The 21,294-nt window shown below is 35.3% G+C and overlaps 1 protein-coding gene across 17 annotated transcripts in view; it reads right to left on the reverse strand.

Moving 5' to 3' along the window:
* Nucleotides 1-16,425: 16,425 nt before the first annotated feature.
* Nucleotides 16,426-21,294, reverse strand: part of ERBIN (erbb2 interacting protein) — a 151,270-nt gene continuing 146,401 nt past the window's right edge. For all 17 annotated transcript variants that reach the window (XM_001162676.5, XM_001162804.5, XM_001162761.5 and 14 more), the window contains 3 exons: nucleotides 20,671-20,763; nucleotides 20,130-20,204; nucleotides 16,426-18,513 (listed from right to left, as the gene is read on the reverse strand). In XM_001162676.5, coding sequence (XP_001162676.3) covers nucleotides 18,406-18,513; nucleotides 20,130-20,204; nucleotides 20,671-20,763 — 276 coding nt within the window. In that variant the 3' untranslated portion in view covers nucleotides 16,426-18,405. The remainder of the gene's footprint in view (nucleotides 18,514-20,129; nucleotides 20,205-20,670; nucleotides 20,764-21,294) is intronic.

Raw genomic sequence — 21,294 nt, forward strand, 5'->3', positions numbered from 1 at the left:
AGGAAAGTATAAGTCATGTAATCTCTACATGTCTTATTCTAGACCACAGAACTAAAAAATAATTTTATTTGAATTCACAAAGTGTATGATTTCAGAACTTATAAACTTAACCACTTTATTATATTGCAGACAGCTACTTACAAAGGTGTTTGAGAATGTCTAGATAGATGGATTCTTTTATTTTTTCTTGCCTATTTCTAATTTTACTGCATGTTGTGTATGCTTTCTAAATTGAAAGTTATTTTGTGTTTTACTATAGGGTCATTTTTTGTGGTAAATATTCCATATTTGAAATCAATTAATGTTCTTCAGTTTCATTGGGTATAATATCCACCTCCTCTTCTCTCTCGATAGATAATACATACACATGTATGTGGTGTTTTTAAGGATCAAACTTGTAAACTGTGCTATTGAAATGCTTATATTTTGTCTCTTTGACAGGTCTATTTCTGAGAGAAGCATATTAAAGTCTCTTACTATGATAACAAATTTGTCAAATTATTCTTCTATTTTTGTTATTTCTTATAAAAGGAACTATAGGATTTTTATAATTATATGATAACTAATTATAAAATTTTTATAACTACATGATAAGAAGTACAAGATTTTTATAATTACAGGATAAAAGAATCTGAGGCCCAAGGAAACTAAAAAAATAAAATTTTCTTTTTTTTTTTTTTTTTATAGAGACAAGGATGCACTATGTTGCCCATGCTGGTCTTGAACTCCTGGGCTCAAGTGATCATCCCACCTTGGCTTCCCAAAGTGTTAGAATTACAAGTGTGGAACACCATGCCCAGCCAAAAATGAACATTTTAATAATGCATTATCTTTTGTAATTCTCACTAAGACTCTGATTAAATATTACTAGCTCCATGATTGTGATATTTACTTTAAAATCTAAATAATACAGAGATATAAAGAGCAAATCTGATAGTGCCCCATCACACCTTTCCCCAAGTATTTCCTGAGAAATATGAACAATGCATCTTTCCAAATCTCTTTATTTTCCTCTCTTCCCAAGTTTTTTTAAAATTTAAAATCACTGGCCAGGTGTGGTGGCTCATGCTTGTAATCCCAGCACTTTGGGAGGCTGAGGCAGGCAGATCACCTGAGGTCAGGAGTTCGAGACCAGCCTGACCAATATGATGAAACCCTGTCACTATTAGAAATACAAACATTAGCTGGAAATGGTGGCATGCACCTGTAATCCCAGCTACTCGGGAGGCTGAGACAGGAGAATCACCTGAACCTGGGAGGCCCTCGGGGGTTGCAGTGAGCTGAGATTGTGCCATTGCACTCCAGCCTGGGCAACAAGAGTGAAACTCCATCTCAAAAAAAAAAAAAAATTAAAATCATTGTTATACTTTTCATAGTGTATGTGTAATTTAAATTCATACAATCAATTATTGATTGATTCAGCTTCACTATTATAAACAATGCTGTAATACAATCTCTATTGTTTATGGATATCTACATTATAGCTTTAGCTATATTGGGCTGTTGGATAAGAATTTCCACATACAGATTTATAGAAGTTGAACTATAGTCCTTTTTTACTAAAGTCTATTGATTCTTTTATTTGAATTACAAATCCCTACCCGATTGGCCTCTTCTTATGTCTCCAATCTCAGTTTGCTTCCTTTCCCTTGTACTTGCTTCTGGCCTTTGTACTAACTCTTCTCTCAGTTTGAAATGCTCTTTCCCTTGATTCTCACAAGACTGATTCTTCCTTGTAACTTAGATCCCAACTTAAATGTCACCTCCTCTGAGAAACATTCCCTGGCCACTAAATCTAAAGTGGTTCTCGGCCACGTGCGGTGGCTCACACCTGTAATCCCAGCACTTTGGGAGGCCAAGGCGGTGGATCACCTGAGGTCAGGAGTTTGAGACTAGCCTGTCCAACATGGTGAAACCCCGTCTCTACTAAAAATACAAAATTAGCCGGGTGTGGTGGTGCACATCTGTAGTCCCAGCTACTCAGAAGGCTGAGACAGGAGAATCACTTGAACCTGGGAGGGGGAGGCTGCAGTGAGCCGAGATCCCACCACTGCACTCCAGCCTGAGCAGGACAGAGTGAAATTTCATCTCAAAAAAAAAAAAAAAAAAAGTGGTTCTCTAGTTATGCTCTATTACTATATAAGCCTTTTATCAGTAAGAACTCTCTCTGTATTTTTTTAAGCTTCATATTTGAACTCTATTTGGTGTACTACTAACATTAATATAAAACTTTTTTATTCAACATTTACCAGGTATATCTTTTGACATCTTTTAATTTTCAATCTTCTTGTGCTGTTTTAAACATGTATCACTTATAAGATATATTTGGATATTTAAAGACCCAAGGTAAGAGATGAATTAAACCTTTCTCAATTATGTGATTACTGACACTTAGATGTATTTGAACAATTTCAAGTATTGGAAGAAAAATGACAGAATTTTCTAAAATTAAAAATGAGAAATCAGGGTCAGGTGCAGTGGCTTACACCTGTAATCCAGCACTTTGGGAGGCTGAGGTAGGAGGATTGCTTGAGCCCAGGAGTTAAAGAGCAGGCTCAGCAACCTGGTGAGACTCTCTCTCTACCAAAAAAAGAAAAAATTAGCTGGGCATGGTGGCATGCACCTGTAGTCCCAGCTACTTGGGAAGCTGAGGCTGGACGATCACTGGAGCCCAGGAAGTAGAGACTGCAGTGAGCCATGTTCATGCCACTACACTCGCTCTGGGAAATGGAGGGAGGCCCAATTTCAAAAAATAAAAGGAATTCAGATTGAAAATGCAAAAATTTTTAAAAGCACAAGATAAAAAAGAAAAACCCCATTCCTAGTCATATTACAGAAAGACTGAATTCAATCAAATAAAAATTTTTAATTACATGAAATGTAAATAAGTAATTCTAAAAGCTTACAGAAATATCTGTTACATATAAAGGAACAAAGAATCTGAATCAGATTCTTATCAGATATCTTAAAAGTAACACTTTGATAAGAAAGATAATGAAGACTCCAAACAATAGGATGACACCAATAACGTAACAGTAAACTCAACCATGCCCCCTAAGCTAGACCCAACCAGCTAAACAAACCCCATAAACTGCTAGGATTTACCTTTGAAAGCCAGGTGATTTTCCTCTTAAGATCCTGCTGACCTTTTCACTTGGCTTGAGACATTAATATGGGTAGAGCAAGTTGTATTAGCAATTGCCCACACTGCTCTGGCCTGCAAAGTGGAAGTCTAGGACAATTCTATCACCCATAATAACCCTGGCCATTGAGTTAAAGCTGACCTGGATATCTCCAGGGTCAAGGTGATATCATTGAAAGTGTAAGCTAAATTCAAGAAGAAATATTACCTTTTCTAATTGAATAACTCTAATTGGGGATAACTGCCTGCATCAGCTGCACATATGTAATAAGTCAGTCATCCCATCAGGAAGTTCTCTTGAATATCCAATATTTGCACTTTGAAGAGATAATTTCAATCACTTGAGGGATACCTGATCTACTGGTGATGTTTCTGTAAACATCTGCAGGTCTCTCATTACCACCCCTAAAGTGCAAGTCACATTGTTTTCAGGAAGAAGGCAAGTTAATTGTCCAAGTTGCACTTACATATCAGTTGAGGGGCACAGATTGACAGTGCCTCCAATGTGGCTTCTTGGCTGGCTTATGCAATGAAAGAGTCCCAGATCAGTTTAGATAAGTAAGTCTACTCCTTATTTTGGAGGAGCTGCCTTTGGGTAGTGAATCCAATTTATCCTGTTTGTGTAAGCCACCAACTGGATGATATCCATTCACCCCACGGAATGACTGAACGACCATTGTGAGAATGGAGGTGGGAAGTACATCTGAAATATACCGTTACTACTTGACAAATGAGCATGTTGGACCCTTCCCACCTTGCTAGGTCATTGAGTCTCTAAATAGGAATAATTTGGTACAGGCAAAAGAGTCACAAGGCCTCCATAGGTCAGTCATTCCCTGGTAGCAAACTAATAGCGGCTTTTCAAAAGAGGTGTTCCCCACAACAGGAGATGACAAGTTCAAAACCTCGGGGGCAGCCTCCCATTGCAAGAAACTCCAACTGGCAAAATCTTCAGTCATTGAGACTTATTGTTCAAAAATGTCATTAGGATTTGGGGGTCTTTAGGTAGAGAGGTTGCCACAGATGGCTTCACAGCAATCACAGAACCACTTATAATGCACAGAACCACTTATAATAACGGGTTTGTGGGACAGTCTATATAAAGGACAAAGTGTAATGCTCAAGTAAGGCATATACTGTCTCTAATATTAGACTCCACAGAGACCAATAAGGTGCTAGGCCTGTGTTTCTGTGGTGGGATGCTAAAGAGACAACAGCTCTTCCTTCACTTCCAGGAAGACTGAGCATTGTTAATGTGCCACATAGTTCCAAAACACTTAGCAGGCAGGCTCCTGAATTTTTTCAGGGTTTATCAGTCCATCCCTTCTGATGGAGGTGCTATAATTCTGCCTTCAGGGCCATTGACACCAAGGCTTCTCTTTCCAACCAACAGGATATCTTCTATACAGTGAAAGCCTGCAGGAAGAAGGTGAGCAACCATTAAGTCACCATTCAGGTGACTTGTTTCAATCCTACCTTTGCTGCTCAGCCTCTAAACATTCACTAACAGGTAAGATGGTAGGGGATCCTTCTACCACCTTCTTCCAACCAACTGGGCGAGATCACATGCTAGAAAATTTTCTCATTTCCTCTTACCCGCACCACTGGAACCCTTCCCTTTCTTTTTCAGAAAGTCAGGTCTCTGTCAGCATCCCATTTTTATCACCAAAAACTGTCAAGAACTGTGAAGTGTCTGGGAGTTTACCTTACTTGCAAGCCAATAGTTTAGACTGCCATAATATCATTAATGCTGGTAAAAGACATAAGACTCTTCAGTCAGAGATAAAAGATTGTATTACTGACAGTACAGTAAGTATCATGTGTTTCATATATATGTTGGTTCCTCCTCCCCCAACCCAGGACCCATGGGAGTGACACAAAGCAGCCCAGGTTGATGGTGCATACGCAGTGGGTTTGCATCAAAGCTGAAGAACTCCAAGGTTAGGAAATCTGAAGCTTATATAATGGACTACAAGCAAACCAAGCTAACCTTTGCCCCAAAGGAAAACATAATCCTTATTATATTGAATAGTAAACAAACCTGCCCTCTGCTTCAGAGAGAGTCACGATCTCTGTCTTACAAGATGTCTTACAAAGATTTTGGAAAAGACAGTTCAGATCAAAGGTAACCAGTGCCTCACAAGATGTGCAGAAAAAAAAGACACTCAGAGAGAGTCATCTTCCAACAATAACTTCCATGAACACAAACACAAAATTCTTTACCAAAATATTAATCAAATCTAGCAACATATAAGATGGGCAATATGCCATTACCTCATAGGAATTAACCCAATAATGCAAGATTATCCTTCAAAAATTAATCAGTGGAATTTAACATATTAACACATTAACAAAGAAAACTCTATGATTGTCTCACTGAACACAGATAAAGCATTGAACAAATATCAACATCCATCTATGGTAAAACTCTTAATCTAAGACTAGAAAGGAACTTCCACAATCTGATCAGAGGCATCTACCAAAAACAATAAAACAAAAAACCAGCAGCTAACATAATATTAAAAGACTGAATTCTTTCTTTTTAAAATCAGGAAAAGGCAAGTATGTTCTCATCACTTCTATTCAACATTGGACTAAATAGTCCAGCCAATGCAGTAAGGCAAGAAACATAAAGGCATTATATATTAGGATGAAAAATGGAAGAAATATGATAGTCTATAAAAAAACTAGAACTGATACATTTAGTTAAGTCGCAAGATACAAGGTCAATATAAAGTCTCCAACTTGATGGTTCAACTTAATGATTTTCTGACTTTACAATGGTGTGAAAGTAATAAATATTCAGTAAAAACTGTACCTCGGTACAGTATTAAATAAACTACATGAAATATTCAACACTTCATTATAAAATAGGCTTTGTGTTAGATAATTTTACCCAATTGTAGGCTAATGTAAGCATTCTGAGCACATTTAAAGTAGGCTAGGCTAAGCTATGATGTTCAGAAGGTTAGGTATATTAAGGCATTTTCCACTTATGATGGGTCTATTGAGATGTAACCCCTATTGTAAGTCAAGATGCATCTGTATATAAAAAAATCAATTGTATTTCTACAGTTAGCAATGAACAATCAGAAATTAAAATTTAAGAAACCATACCATTTGTAATAGCATCAAAATGTGAACTACTTAGGGACACATTCATTAAAATGTATGAGATCTGTACACCAAAATCTACAAAATATTACTGAGAGAAATAAAAGAAGACCTCAAGTAATATCATGCTCTTGGATTGGAAAACCAGTATCATTAAGAAGTTAATACTCCCCAAATTGAGCAACAGATTCAATGTAATCCCAAGTAAAATCCAAGTAAGCTTTATGTGTTGTAATTAATAAATTCATTCTAAAATTTATTCAGAAATGTAAAGGTCTTGGAATTACCAAAACAATTTTGAAAAAATAGGAAAATTTGGGAAGAATTACTCTACATAATTTCAAGACTTACTGTAAATCTCACTAGTCAGGACAGTGTGGCACTGGGCATAAAGATAGGGATATAGATCTATGAAACAGCATAAAGAATTCAGCTATGTACCTGTACATACAAGGCCAATTTATTTGACAAAGCACCATGGCAATTCAATAGGGAAAGAACAATGTTTTAAATAAACAGTACTGGAACCAAAAAATGAACCTCAACCTACGTCTCATTCTATATATCAAAGTCAAGTACACTAAAAGTGATGACAAGGGCTTGGAGCTAGATTCAATTAGCTTCTTCTCTTTTCTCTTTTCTCTTTTTTTTTTTTTTTTTTTGACAGAGTCTTACTCTGTCACCCAGGCTGGAGTTCAGAGGCACAATTTTGGCTTACTGCCTCCCAGGTTCAAGCGATTCTCATGCCTCAGCCTCCCAAGCAGCTGAGACTACACCTAGCTAATTTTTGTATTTTTAGTAGAGGTGGGGTTCCACCCTGTTGGCCAGGCTGGTTTTGAACTCTGAGCCTCAAGTGATTCACCTGCCTTGACCTCCCACAGAGCTGGGATTACAGGCATGAGCCAGTGCACCTGGCCTCTTGCTTTGTTGAAAGTCTATCTGATGTCACTGCCTTTTAATTGAAATCTTTAGACCATTTATATTTAATACAACTTTTGATATGGTTAAGCTTAAATCTACCATCTTACTATTTGTTATCCCTTTGTCCCTATTGTCGCTGTCTTCACTTTTTCCTCTCTATATGCCTTCTTTTGGATTATTTTATGATTTCATTTTATCTCCTTTGTTACATTATTAGCTATAACTCTTTGTATTTTGTTATTTTAGTGGTTTTTTATGGTTTACAGTATGTATGTTTAACTTACCACAGTTTACCTTTGAATGATACAGTACTTCACATGTAAGAACCTTATAATATACTTACATCTCTCCCCTCCTGACCTTTGTATTATTGCTGTCACTTTACATTTACATATGTTATAGATCCCACCCTACATTGATTGTTACTTTTGTTCTAATAGGTAAGATTTGAAGACATTTAAATAATGAAAAAATTTAAAAATATTTACCCATGTAATTACCAGTTCTGGTGCTCTTCATTCCTTTGTGTAAATCCAGATTTCAATTTAGTATCATTTTCTTTCTGTCTAAAGTACTTCCTTTAACATTTCTTATAGTGTGAGCTTGATGGTGATAAATTCTTCAAGTTTTTTTATGTCATAAAAAATTTTTTTTCTCTTTATTTTTTCAAAGATAGTTTTTGGTACATACAGAATTCTAGGTTGACAGTTTTCTTCTTTCATTAGTTTAAAGATATTAGTATATTGTCTTCTTACTTGCATTCTTTCAGGCAAGAAATCTGCTATTACCTTTGTAATATATTGAAGACATTTAAATAATAAAAAATTTTTTTAAATGTTTACCCATGTAATTACCAATTCTGGTGCTCTTCATTCCTTTGTGTAAATCCAGATTTCAATCTAATATCATTTTCTTTCTGCATAAAGTACTTCCTTTAATATTTCTTATAGTGTAAGCTTGATGGTAATAAATTCTTCAAGTTTTTATGTCATAAATTTTTTTTTTTTCTCTTTATTTTTTCAAAGATAGTCTTTGGTACATACAGAATTCTAGTTTGACAATTTTCTTCTTTCATTAGTTTAAAGGTGTTAGTCTACTGTCTTCTCACTTGCATTCTTTCAGGCAAAAATTCTGCCATTACCTTTGTCTTTATTCTTCTTGCATGTCCTTTTTCCTCTGGCTGCTTTTAAGGTTTTCACCTTATCACTGGTTTTGAGTAATTTGATTATAATACTCCTTGGTATAGTTTCCTACATGTTTCTTGTGCTTAGCGTTTGTTGAGTTTGTTGGGCCTGTGGGTTTTTAATTTTTATCAAATTTGGAAAATATTCAGTTATTATTTTTCTTTCTGGCCCCTCTACTCTCCTTCAGAAACTGTAATTACACATATATTAGTGAAATTGACCCATAATTTATAGTTATTGTTCATTTTTTAAAATTCTTTAAAAATCTCTGAGCTTCATTTTGGAGTTCCTATTATTTTGTCTTCAAATTTAGTAATATTTTGTTCTGCATTGTGTGATCTGCTGTTAATCTTATTCATCGTATTACATACCTCACACATTTCTAGTGTAGAATTCACTTCTACAAGTGTAGTTTTCATTTCTAAAAATTTAATTTGCATTTAAAAAACTTTCATGTCTCTTAGCTTTATGATTATCTGGAATATAGTTATAACCATATTAATGCCATTATCTGAATTCTAACATATATGTCAGCTTTGAGGTCAGTTTTGATCTATTTATCTCATTATGGGTCATATTTTTCTGCTTCTTTGCATATCTGGTAATTTTTTGTTGGATGGAAGATATTGTGAATTTTATGTTGTGGGTTCTGGGCATTATTGTATGCCTATAAGTATTCTTGAGATTCATTCTGGTTTACAGTTATATTACAAGGAAACAGTGTAATCCTTCCAGGTCTTGCTTTTAAGATGTATTAGATGGGACTGAAGCAGATATTAATCAAGGGTTAATTATTCCCTACCACTGATGCAAGATCATTTTGTGTACTCTACCCTATGCTTGTGAATCATGAGGTTTTCCAGTCTTGCTGATAGGAATAGGTATTATTACCCATTGTGTGTGGGCACAGGGCACTGTTAACTGCAAGTGCAGGTTACTATTACTTCTAATCCTTTCAGGTAGTTCTTTCCCTAGCCTTAGGCACTTTCCTCACACAATGTGCTGCAGTACTTGGGTGAATTTACAAAGGCAACTCTATGCAGTTCTTTGGGGTTCTCTGTGTGCAGCCCTGTTCTCTCCATTATTCTGCCTTGTCAACTGTACCTTCGTTGGTTTCTCTGAACTCTTAATTCCACTTCCTCAACATAAGGAGTGTGCCAGGCTCTGCAGGGTTCTCCCTTCCTGCTCCATGGCCTGGAAATTCTATCAAGGTAGTAATCTGGGGATAATCATAGTGCTCACCTCTTTTTTTCCTCCATCCTTCAGGGACCATGGTCCTTCATTTCTTGATGTCCAGTATTTTGAAAATCATTGTTTCAAATATTTTGTCTGTTTTTTATTCATTTCAGGAGTTAGGGTAAATCCATCATGGCCAGAAAATAAATGCCAAAAAACTTACTCTGAAATATATATGGAAAAACCAGGAGCTAAGAAAGAAGACTTATCCTATAAGACGGTGATTCTCTGTTATCCTCAAACCATAAGCATCAGCATTACCTGAGAACTTGCTAGAAATGTAAATTCTTGGGTTCCAACTCATACTTAGTTAATTAAAAGCCATGTGGGTGGGGACCCCCAAACCCTCTAATTGACTCTGATATACAGTGAAGATTGAGGAACACTGCTAATAAGATATTAAGATAGATACAAAGTTTTAGTTATAAAAATAACATGGTACATAAAAGCAAATATAGAAAAATGTTAATAGAAGAATGTAGATGATGAGCGGTCATTATAAAACTTAAAACTTTGCTGAAAAAGAAAACACGACACAGAGGCATGGACAGAAAAACAGACCAAAGGACATAATAGGGAGCTCAGAAACAGTCCTGCGTATACATAGGTATGCAACTCTATTGATATACAATAAAGTTTGCATCGGATTAATAGGAAAAAGTAGCCATCAGAAGAGAAAACTTGGAGCTAGATCACTACCTTACATCATATTTAGTGGTAGACTCAAGAAGAAAAGATCTAAATGTTAAGTAAATCTAAGTAATTAATAGAAGTAAATGTGGGAGAAAGCCTTTGAACCTTTGTGACTCAGGAATGAAGAAAACTTTCTTAATTAAGAATCATGAAGCGTAAATGATAGATTTGTCCTTATCCATGTTAATCTTTTTTTCTAAACAAACAAACAAACAAACAAGAGATACCATAAACAAAGAGAAAGAGAAACAGGCCATGGACTGGGAGAAGATACTTGGAATGTTTCAAATGACAAGTGTAATAACTGAAATAGACAATAAACTGGCCAGGCGCAGTGGCTCATGCCTGTACTCCCAGCACTTTGGAAGGCCGAGGCGGGCAGATCACCTGAGGTCAGGAGTTAAAGAACAGCATGGCCAACACGGTGAAACCCCATCTCTACTAAAAATACAAAAATTAGTTGGGAGTGGTGGTGAGTGCCTGTAAGCCTAGCTAGTTGGGAGGTTGAGGCAGGAGAATTGCTTGAACCTGAAAGGTGGGGGTTGCAGTGATCTAAGATCACACCACTGTACTGTACTCCAGCCTGGGTGACAGAGTAAGACTCCATCTCAAAGGAAAAGAAAAAAAAAGAAAGAAAGAAAAGAAAATAGACAAAAAACTGCTACCAATTAGTCTTTACAGAAAATGGGAAAAAAAGGAGACAAATGGGCAAAAAGAATAGGAAATTTACAGAATCGTAAACCTTCACAGCTGGGTAGTTGTCAAATACCCCAGCAATCAGAAAAATGGAATTTAAACCAATACCAAAATAAAATGCTATAGCTACCAAATATGTCAAAGTTAGAAAGTCACATAATATTGTTTGCAAATATGTGAGGAAATGAGAATCTTCACATCTAGCTAGTGAGAATATAAACTAGTATAGATTTTTAAGAAAGTAATTTAGCAGAATTTACTGAAATTAAATAGCCCTGTGACTTAGCAACTATATTCCTAGGTATATATGCTAGAGAAATTTTTGCGCAGGTCCATAACATGACATGAATTAGGATACTTACCACTGCATTGTCTATGGCAGCGGTGAAGTGGAGAAATTGGCAGTATCACAGGTGCCCATCACTAGAAAAATAGATAAGATGCAGTAGAGTCAAACTGTATTTATTTATATAAACAAAACATATGTAACACTAAATATTTATTGTTTCTGTAGTTATTATTCACCCAAGAATTCCAACTTAGATTTTTCTATAAGCACTTAAAATTAACCAATCTATAGTTTCTTTTAGAAAAAGTTATTTATGGCCAAGTGCAGTGGCTCATGCCTGTAATCCCAGCACTTTGGGGGGCCGAGGCAGGCAGATCACCTGAGGTCGGGAGTTCAAGACCAGCCTAACCAATATGGAGAAATCCCATCTCTACTAAAAATAACAAAATTAGCTGGGCGTGTGGGCGCATGACTGTAATCCCATCTACTCAGGAGGCTGAAGTAGGAGAATCACTTGAACCCAGGAGGTGGAGGTTGCAGTGAGCCAAGATCGCACCATTGCACTCCAGCCTGGGCAACAAGAGAAAAACTCCGTCTCAAAAAAAGAAAAAGAAAAAGAAAAAGCCATTTATTTGACTGGGCATAGTGGCTCACACCTGTAATCCCAGCACTTTGGGAGAAAAGTGAGAGGATTGTTTGAGGCTAGGAGTTCGAAACCAACCTGGGCAATACAGTGATATTCTGTCTCTATAAAAATAAATTTTTAAGTTGGATTCTTGTCTCACTTGCAGAAACCATCTAGTATTTTACTTCCATTCTTATTTTACCATCACCGCTAATTGCACTTATTTCTGCTCCACTACATGGTTTTGGTCAATATTATTTCTTAGATCTCAAATCTACTTTTAAGATTTATTTTTCATTTCATTGGAGTATTCCCTGGTACTTCTTATGGGGAGGTAAGTTTTGAATCCCTGAATTCCTGAAAGTGTCATTATTTTGCCCTCCAACTTGAATAACTTTCAAATTTTGGATGTATTGCTTTACTGTCTTCTTGTATCCAAATCACTGGTGAAAGTTCCAATGTCAATCTCATCCTGTTCACTTTGTAATCATTTCCTTTACATTTTGGAACCTTTTAAGATGTTCTTTTTTTTTTTTTTTTTTTTTTTTTTTTTTTTTTTTTTTTTTTTGAGGCAGAGCCTCACTTTGTTGCCTAGGCTGGACTGCAGTGGCACAATCTCGGCTCACTGCAACCTCCGTCTCCTGGCACGAGTGATCCTCTCATATTACCCTCCCAAGTAGCTGGGACTACAGGCATGCACCACCACACCTAGCTAATTTTTGTATTTTTTCTAGAAACAGGGTTTCACCCTGTTGCCCAAGCTGGTCTTGAACTCCTGGACTCAAGCGATCAGTCCACTTTGGCCTCCCAAAATGTGGGATTACAGGTGTGAGCCACCATGCCTCGCCAGTGATGTTCTTTACACCTACTCTAAAATTTCATGAAGATGTATCTAGAAGTGTATGTTTATAGTTTTGCTTGGTACTAAATGGACTCATTCAGTCTGAGAATCTATGCTGTGCTTCAGCTCTAGGAAAGCTTATTTTTTCCCCTTCATTGTTTCCTTTGAAGGATTCACATTGGAACATGAGGACTTATCTTCCATGTCTCTTTTCACATTATTTCTTAGTTCATTTGCATTACTTTCTATGCAATCTAAACCCAAAGAGCTTTTTAATTTGCCCTTCGATGTCTCCTTACTAATCTCCAGCCCAGCTGTTGAATTTACTTTTGACAGTTCTATTTTACATTATAAAGACATCTAAATCCTTTCATTAACAGCTTGTTTTCTAAACTCAATATCCTTTATCCCTCAGAAGATATCATTTTACATATTGATTTCTTTAGACATTGGTACTTCTGTTTGGTGATTCTCATGGTGTCACTATCTGCACTCACGGTGGGCAAAAGGAACATGCCAATGGTCAGATCATGCTAGCTCAAAAGGGCTATACTGGTTTTCCTTCTTAATCTAGGTATCCGCACTCATTGCTCCTGCTTTGAACCAGATGTCCTTTCTGCACACAGCTTGGCATATAAAAGGTGGTTGAACTAAATCAATTCCTTATGATGCAGTATCACCATCATTCTTGGTCCTTTATATTGTCTTCTGAGGCATCTTAAGCAAAATACACATCTCATGGTAGAATTCCTCAAAAATTATGGGCCGGGCGCAGTGGCTCAAGCCTGTAATCCCAGCACTTTGGGAGGCCGAGGCGGGTGGATCACGAGGTCAGGAGATGGAGACCATCCTGGCTAACACAGTGAAACCTCGTCTCTACTAAAAATACAAAAATTTAGCTGGGCATAGCGGCGGGCGCCTGTAGTCCCAGCTACTCGGGAGGCTGAGGCAGGAGAATGGCATGAACCCGGGAGGCGGAGCTTGCAGTGAGCCAAGATTGCACCACTGCACTCCAGCCTGGGCGACAGAGCCAGACTCCGTCTCAAAAAAAAAAAAAAAAAAAAAAAAAAAAAAAAAAAAAAAAAAAAAATTATGGATCCAGTGTACTCCCTTTTTTTTTTACAAAACTGGTAATATTATTACATAACACTCTTGCCTATCATAGTATTAATAATCTTTTCTGTCCTTTGTAGGTATGTGGACAGGACGAGGAGATTGAAGCATGCCCCATCTTGCTACCTTGAATAATTTATCTGCGAACAATTCCTCCTGTTCTTGGGAGAATGAATGTTCCTTTGAGGGATGCTGCAGTGAAGGATGATCCAAATATGAGATGTTTAGTGTGCATTCTGGACAGGCATTAGTTCTCAGAGTATTAGGTTCTTCTTTTCATGAAGATGAGGAAACTTAAAATCATCTAAAATCCATGCTCTCTGCTCATGCTTTAATTTTTTAACAATTTGTATTAGTTTTTCTTTTCTAACAAAGAAAAGTTTGAAAGAAGAGCAACTGAAAGAAGATCCTTCTAAAGCTATACCTTGGAGGAACACAATTTGATTAGGTTTAAGGAAAGTCAGTATTTATAGGCTTGTTTTCATGAAAAATAAGCTTTATTGAATCCCTCGAAGGGAAAAGCATAATTTTACAGCTTAGGTTTCTTCCTTCCCCAGTGATAAAAGTTTCTCAAATTTTATCCTGAAATAAAACCGTGGGCCGATTGAGAAGCTAGATGGGCAGATGCGTGACAGATCACCATTGTCCCTGGTTGTTACATTAGAAAAGAAAGTTGTAACAGAAGGATTCTTTTTGTCAGCCTCTCTCCTAAAGATTCTATAGAAAGGTTCAGGAGTATTTTGATTGTTCTCTACAATAAAACCTAGGTTGTTCTCTTAAAAAAAATTTCAGGTGTTTTCTCTAAACATTCTTCAGGTGTTTTCTCTAAACATTCTCTAACATTTTAGGCTTTCTCAGCTTAGGATGAGCTTCTCAGGTGGTTGGATATTAGGACTGTACATTATAGCTGACCACAGATTCTAATCTTGAAAAACTGCTTCATGAGACTGTAGAAGATAGCATTCTCTTAAGAACTTTCCAAAACTAAATGACTACTTACTATCCCCTGGGCTTATGAATTCTGTAAAGAATTAGCAGCTTTAGGTAGAATATGGTCAACTTTTTCTGAAGGTCCTTATTTAGAAACAAAGGAATACCCAAAAGTCTGAGTTGGCTGCCTGTCTAGATTACTTTTTCTTTTTTTTTTTTTTAAAGAGGCATCTGGTTCACTTGTTCATCAATTAATGCTCTTGAATCATAATTTTTAAATGTCCATTTCATAAGAAACCTATTCACTGAACATTAAAACAGAAGGCTGTAAGAATGCAACAGACTGAGTGAGTGAAAAAAATACCCTTCCAAATAGATTTCACACGTCAATCTCCATCAGAGAAACATTTCCCATCTTAATGGCTCCTTTAGAAGTAAATAATAATAATTTGAGATAAACTACACTTCTTCCACACCTAGATATACAGGGTTTTAATGCTAAAAAAAAATTGTGTATTTTTCATGAGAATTTCTCTAACCCCGAATTTTGTAAATAAACCAGTTTAAACATCATTAGTTTGTTATCTATCCTCTATGTGTTACTTCATCTAGATATATACAAAAATTTGGAATGAATAAATGTTGGTTGATAAAAATATTACATAGCTGCTAATGGGATTTTTTAAGTGCAGCAAATTAATACTTAAAAGTTTGGTTCTGCCTATGGCAAGTTTTGTGTTTAAAAGAATTAAGTGTGTATATATATATATATATATATATATATATATATATATATATCTTCATATCCAGTCCAAAGAGGTCAGAAGAATATTTACAAAATAAATATGTAGGGAATTTTAGAATTTCATTGATTCAGATGAAGTGATAATTCCTTAATTAGCATAAATCTTTAGATTGTATCAACTATTGTATGCCGTATAAATTACTCTGATCAGTATAATTTTTTTACTGGTTAGAGTAAGAAATTACTCTTAAAGACAAAATCACTAAAAGACAGTTGTGGTTTTGGTGAATTGCTATATAATACTTACTAAAGTTAGTTATGGGTATAGGCCTTAACTACAATTTACTCGACAATATATAAACTAAAAATGTCTTCTCCACTTCCTCAAAAAATTTAATTATTTTATTCAAATTTTGAAACTTAATTATTACAGCAAAATTCTAATTCAAAGTCCTTGTCATTTAATTTTAGTTTTCCAATACTTTCAAAGAAAACTTGGCTATAATACTCCTCTTGGTAAAGTTTCTTAAGCAACTTTATGTGTTGCAAGAATACTATAAAATTTTAACTAACTAGAGTAGGATAAAATACCAGTGCATATAACATCTGTTGCATTTATAATACTTCAATGTAATGTGCAGACAATGAAGTTAAGGTTTGCTGAAGATCCATTGTTCCGTGAGGCTTAATTCCTTTTCCAAAATTATAATCGGTATATGTGGTTCAAGGTAAAGTAGTTGAAAACTTCACAATTATACTTATTAAATATATTTCTGATTCAAAGTAGAATGTGCCTGTGAAAATCTGAAATCAATAAAAGAAATGTTAACTATTTTAGAATGCCAAAATTAATATTTAAAAACAAACTAAGAATAAAGGGAACACCGAGACTTGTCTTAAAGAAGCTGTTTGTCATTCTTTTTTTTTTTTTTAGATTACAACACACATACAATAAGTGAATTTTATCAAAATACAGCACATTTCTTCTACTATATCCATAAAAATCAATTCCTATGTAAATAGTACTGAAAATCAACTAAAATGAGTTAAAATTTACAAAGAGTTGTTAAAGGGTTTCAATCAAAATTATTAAAACTATACAGTACAATAACCAATTGATAACATCTTGAAAGAAGTGCAATATTTGAGTTCACATATTTTTAAAAGTGCTGCCTACTTACTCTGACTAGCAAGAATGGAAAGTGAGTCCAACTCACTTTTGCAAAAATAATGTTGGTTGGTGTTTTAAGCTAGTCTTATAAAAGTCTTAATTAAAATCAAGGTTGATAAACAAAGCATAACAGATTAAAAATTCCCAAATTGCATTTCTTAGTAAATAAAAATGAAGTGCAATAACCAAATATTGCTCTAATGAAAGGTTCCAGACTAGCCTCAACTAAACAGTTATTGGTCTTCTATGGCACTTTTTTCTGGTCCAAATAACCATGCATTAATCCTTACCATTACATGTTACTCAAATTTTATTTGATTACATAGAACAAAAACAAATAAAATTAATGGTCTGGATAAACAAAATTAATAAACCTCTATCATCAAATATTTGTTACAGTAACTAGGAACAAAGAAAGGCAGTTGGTGGTAAAACACTATTACACTGATACACATAGAAACCCTTTAAAGACTCTGGAAGTGTTGAGTTCACATTTAATGTTACCTGTAGAAACAGCCCTTTATTTGAACACCTTTACACACTGGCAGGCCTCAAGGACCCATCCCTTTGCTCTACAACTCTCCACAGCAATTCTCTATCGCTGTGCCAGTTTCACAAAGCTTGCTTTGGTTTCCTAGCTCCAAGTGTACTGTTTCCTTTTACTTTACCAAGGCAATGCAAGGCCAAACAAAAATCAAGAGGCTTTCCTAAACCTTCTTAACATTTTGTGTTACAGGCAACACAATCTTAAAACTGGCCATTTTTGTTTCATTTGCTGCTTAAAATAAAAATTATAAATTAGATTTAAATGGAGCACTAATTATAAAACAGATTGCAAGTACCACCATTTGAAAAAAAAAAAATCAGCGGATTTCCATAACACAGAAAATGCATGGACATGCATCTACAGTAGAGTTAAAAATTTCCTGTGACTAAAAAATTAAAAACTGAATCACCAGAAGCAAATGTATAGTCAATGGCCATGACAAGAACAGATCCTGCCGAGCTCATAAATGCAATTATTGTCTTTTTTGCTTTATAAAAAAGACATTACCTATTTTATTGCATTATTCTCCTAATAAAAACATACTACCACATAGCTCCCCCCATCCCCATTCTTTACTTCCAGATTTTTATAGAAAATAACTGTTTTAGTCTGGCCTTGGAAAGTGAACCCACCAGCACCACCTTCACCTACTCACTCTTCAATTCAATATGCACATAGCAAAAGCCAACACTTCAAATCTCTTGCCCACATCAAAAAAAGTAGTTTCAGGAGAAAAACATTAATACCAGTTGAATAAAAATAAGGGCATAAAAGCTATGAGAGAGATAGCTCTGCCATCTGTCTCTGGGCTAAAATCAAGGCTAACTATTGCCTTGCACACAGTTCAGTCATGTATATGAAATCCAAAAATAAACCTACAATCTATACAAAAACAACACAGGTTTGTTTTTGTAGCCTTGATTGCTATGTTTAAAAACCTAACAAGTTTTATATGGTATGAATTCAACAGTCTCCTTTATATTCTGTACAGTGGTTCTTTCCCTCTAACCACAAGTTCCATTACTTCATTAATGTACAAATTTGAACATAATTTTTTGAGTTCTTCTTTATATATAAAAATAGTCAAAATATTAATTTCCCCTGTAAGTATCTTCCAATAAATCTTGCTGTCTTCCCCGCTTTTTTTGTCCACAGTGCTTATGAGGAAACTTCTCGTACAATGATGAGTTCAACTGTATTCTGGAAAGTTTTTAGCAAGGACACTGCTTGTCCATGTTCAATATTTATAAAACTGTAGCCATTAGCCTAGAAGAAAGAGGAAAAATGCTTTTAGGAAAAACATTTTATAGTTATTTATTTGCATTTCTGCCAAGTAGTTCACAAACTTGGAAGAAAATAAGAATCACTTTGGCAACTTAAAATAACATACAGATTCACAGGCCCTACCCAAACCAAGGAATAAAGTCTCTGAAGATGGGGTCTAAAAATGTGTATTTTGTCCAACTTCTCAGCCAATTCTTATGTAGCAGCCCAATGTTAGAAATCACCTACTTAACTGAGGCAGGAGAATGGCGTGAACCCGGGAGGCGGAGCTTGCAGTGAGCCGAGATCGCGCCACTGCACTCCAGCCTGGGCGACAGAGCGAGACTCCGTCTCAAAAAAAAAAAAAAAAAAAAAAAAAAAGAAATCACCTACTTAAGAAATAATGTCAGACATGGTGTCGTATAATGCTAATGTGCATCTGAGGTGACCAAAGTGTAGCGTAGCAGGGGGCAAGGGCTACTCTTCCCATTGTCTTGGAGCCATCACATCAAGACCACCATATTTCTTACAATTAAGCTTAATATTTACTGAGGTTCTACTGTGTACCAAACACACAATTCTAAGTGTGTAATATGAATTAGATCCTTTGATTCTCATAATGCTCAAAAAAGATTCTTTCACTATCTTATTTTAGAGAAGAGAAAGCCCAGGCATGGAGAGGCAAAGTAACTTGCTCAGTCACAAATTGAAACCCAAATGGTTCAGAAAAATAAATGTGTATAACTGTATGAGTGTATGAGTGAGTGTGACTGTGTGTGTGTGTGTGTGTGTGTGTAGAGGGAGGGAGGGAGAAAAGGAGAAGAAAGAGGAGAATAAATGATAAAGACAATGTAGCAAATTATGAACGACTGGTGACCAATTGATGTAATACTGGTGTTTGTTGTAGTATTTTTGTGGCTTTTTTCTAAGCTTACAATTATTCAAAAAAAATTTTTTTTAATTAATTTTATTTTTAGAAAGTGTTGGGACCAGAATTTAAACTCAGGCAGTCTGGCTTTCAGAATCTGTACTTTCAGCTATTAGACATTAATGTCTCTCTCTCCTTTTTTTTTTTTTTGGTTTGAGGGTTATTTTTTAAGTTCTTTAGTTCTCAACTAAGAACGGTGACAGTAGGGGTAGAAAATGAGAGCTATACTTGTGTCCTAGGCTTGTCTTCCTTCTAAGACTGTAAGTGTTTAGGTAAAATGAGTAGCTGAATGAACAAAGAAAAGGAGGGGACAGGAAAAAACGAGTTTCTCAGATTTAAAATTTTTCTTCTCCATTTCTGAAAGGACAATAGCCCACATCCAAGAAGTGGTACTCTAATCCCCCTCAAATTAGTAAAAATTAACATTCCTGAGCTTAAACAAAATCCTATGATGTATCAAACTTTTTTTTTTTTTTTTTTTTTTTTTGAGACAGAGTCTCGCTCTGTCGCCCAGGCTGGAGCACAGTGGCGCGGTCTCGGCTCACTGCCAGCGCCGCCTCCCGGGTTCACGCCATTCTCCTGCCTCAGCCTCCCACCCACGATTTTCAAAGTTAAAGTGAAAACATTTTAAACTGTGAAAACATTAGAGTGTTATAAAATGAAAAAAAAAAAAAAGATTTATTTTAATTACCTGAATAATTTTATCACCTGGCTGCAGTAATTTTGATGCTGGTCCTTCAGGTTGTACCCTTGTTACAAATATACCCTTTAACAACAAAAAAAATTATTTAACTAAAAACAGTATGTATAAATAACAGAGTACCAAGGAGCAATTTTTCCTCCACACCATGCAAATATTTGAATCATGGTACAAGTTTTCTCCCTGACTTCTCTGAGTAACACTGTAACGAACTAGTTATTTTTACCTCTAGTAATTCTGACTTTAGTGATTTCTCTTGAGAGTAATAAAATTACTTTTATAGATGTGTGAAAAAGCAATAAGAAAGTTAAAAATCACTTCATTATATCATAAACATTCATAGTTTTTGGTTAAATTGTTTTAACTTGAACTGATCAAATTACAAAACAAAAAGGTAAGCAATAGAGTGGGGAATCCAGGTGATGTCTACCTAGATTTACATAAACATCTATTAGATTTTCACTTACATTTAAGTATTCAATCGGTAAATAAAACTTTATAGCTGTTTCAAGAATATACAAAGAAAACTTACATCATCGTCAGGTCTGAATGGGTTTCCTCTACCCCCGACACCACCTGATATGCTAAATCCAAGTTCTGGATCCTTTTCAACCCTCACTCGAATCTGAGTTAATATGAAAATAAAGGAAACTTACTATTTCAGAAAAAGTTATAATGCAACAACATCCATATTTAAATACTGATTGGTTAAGTCCAAGCAAACATAAACATAAGAATTCATCAAAAATAAATATTTGGTCAGATGAAGTGAAATACAACATAGAATATTATGTTAATGAGTTAGTGAGTTAAAGGCAGAGCTGGGATTATATAAAGCATAGCTCCTAATTTTATTGCTTGTCTTATGAGGATAAGGAATCAATTAATATTGACCCTGTTTTACTTTTTAGACATCACAGAATTTATATGACATAGTACATAAACACAAAACATGTATATTATTATCAGTTTCCACTTGTGGGACATCTAAATTACACAGTATCTCTGTTTAGTGGCTTGTTTCATAAGATATCTAAAAGATCCACTGGTGGTTTTATGATACTAACTCTTTATTTATCAAATCTGTTTAAAGGCTTCAAAGGAGTTGGGATTTTAAAACATGACCAATTAAGAGTTTTTATAACCAAGCTAAAAA

This window comes from Pan troglodytes, chromosome 4, assembly GCF_028858775.2.
Source record: "Pan troglodytes isolate AG18354 chromosome 4, NHGRI_mPanTro3-v2.0_pri, whole genome shotgun sequence".
In the NCBI taxonomy this organism is placed as follows: Eukaryota; Metazoa; Chordata; class Mammalia; order Primates; family Hominidae; genus Pan; species Pan troglodytes.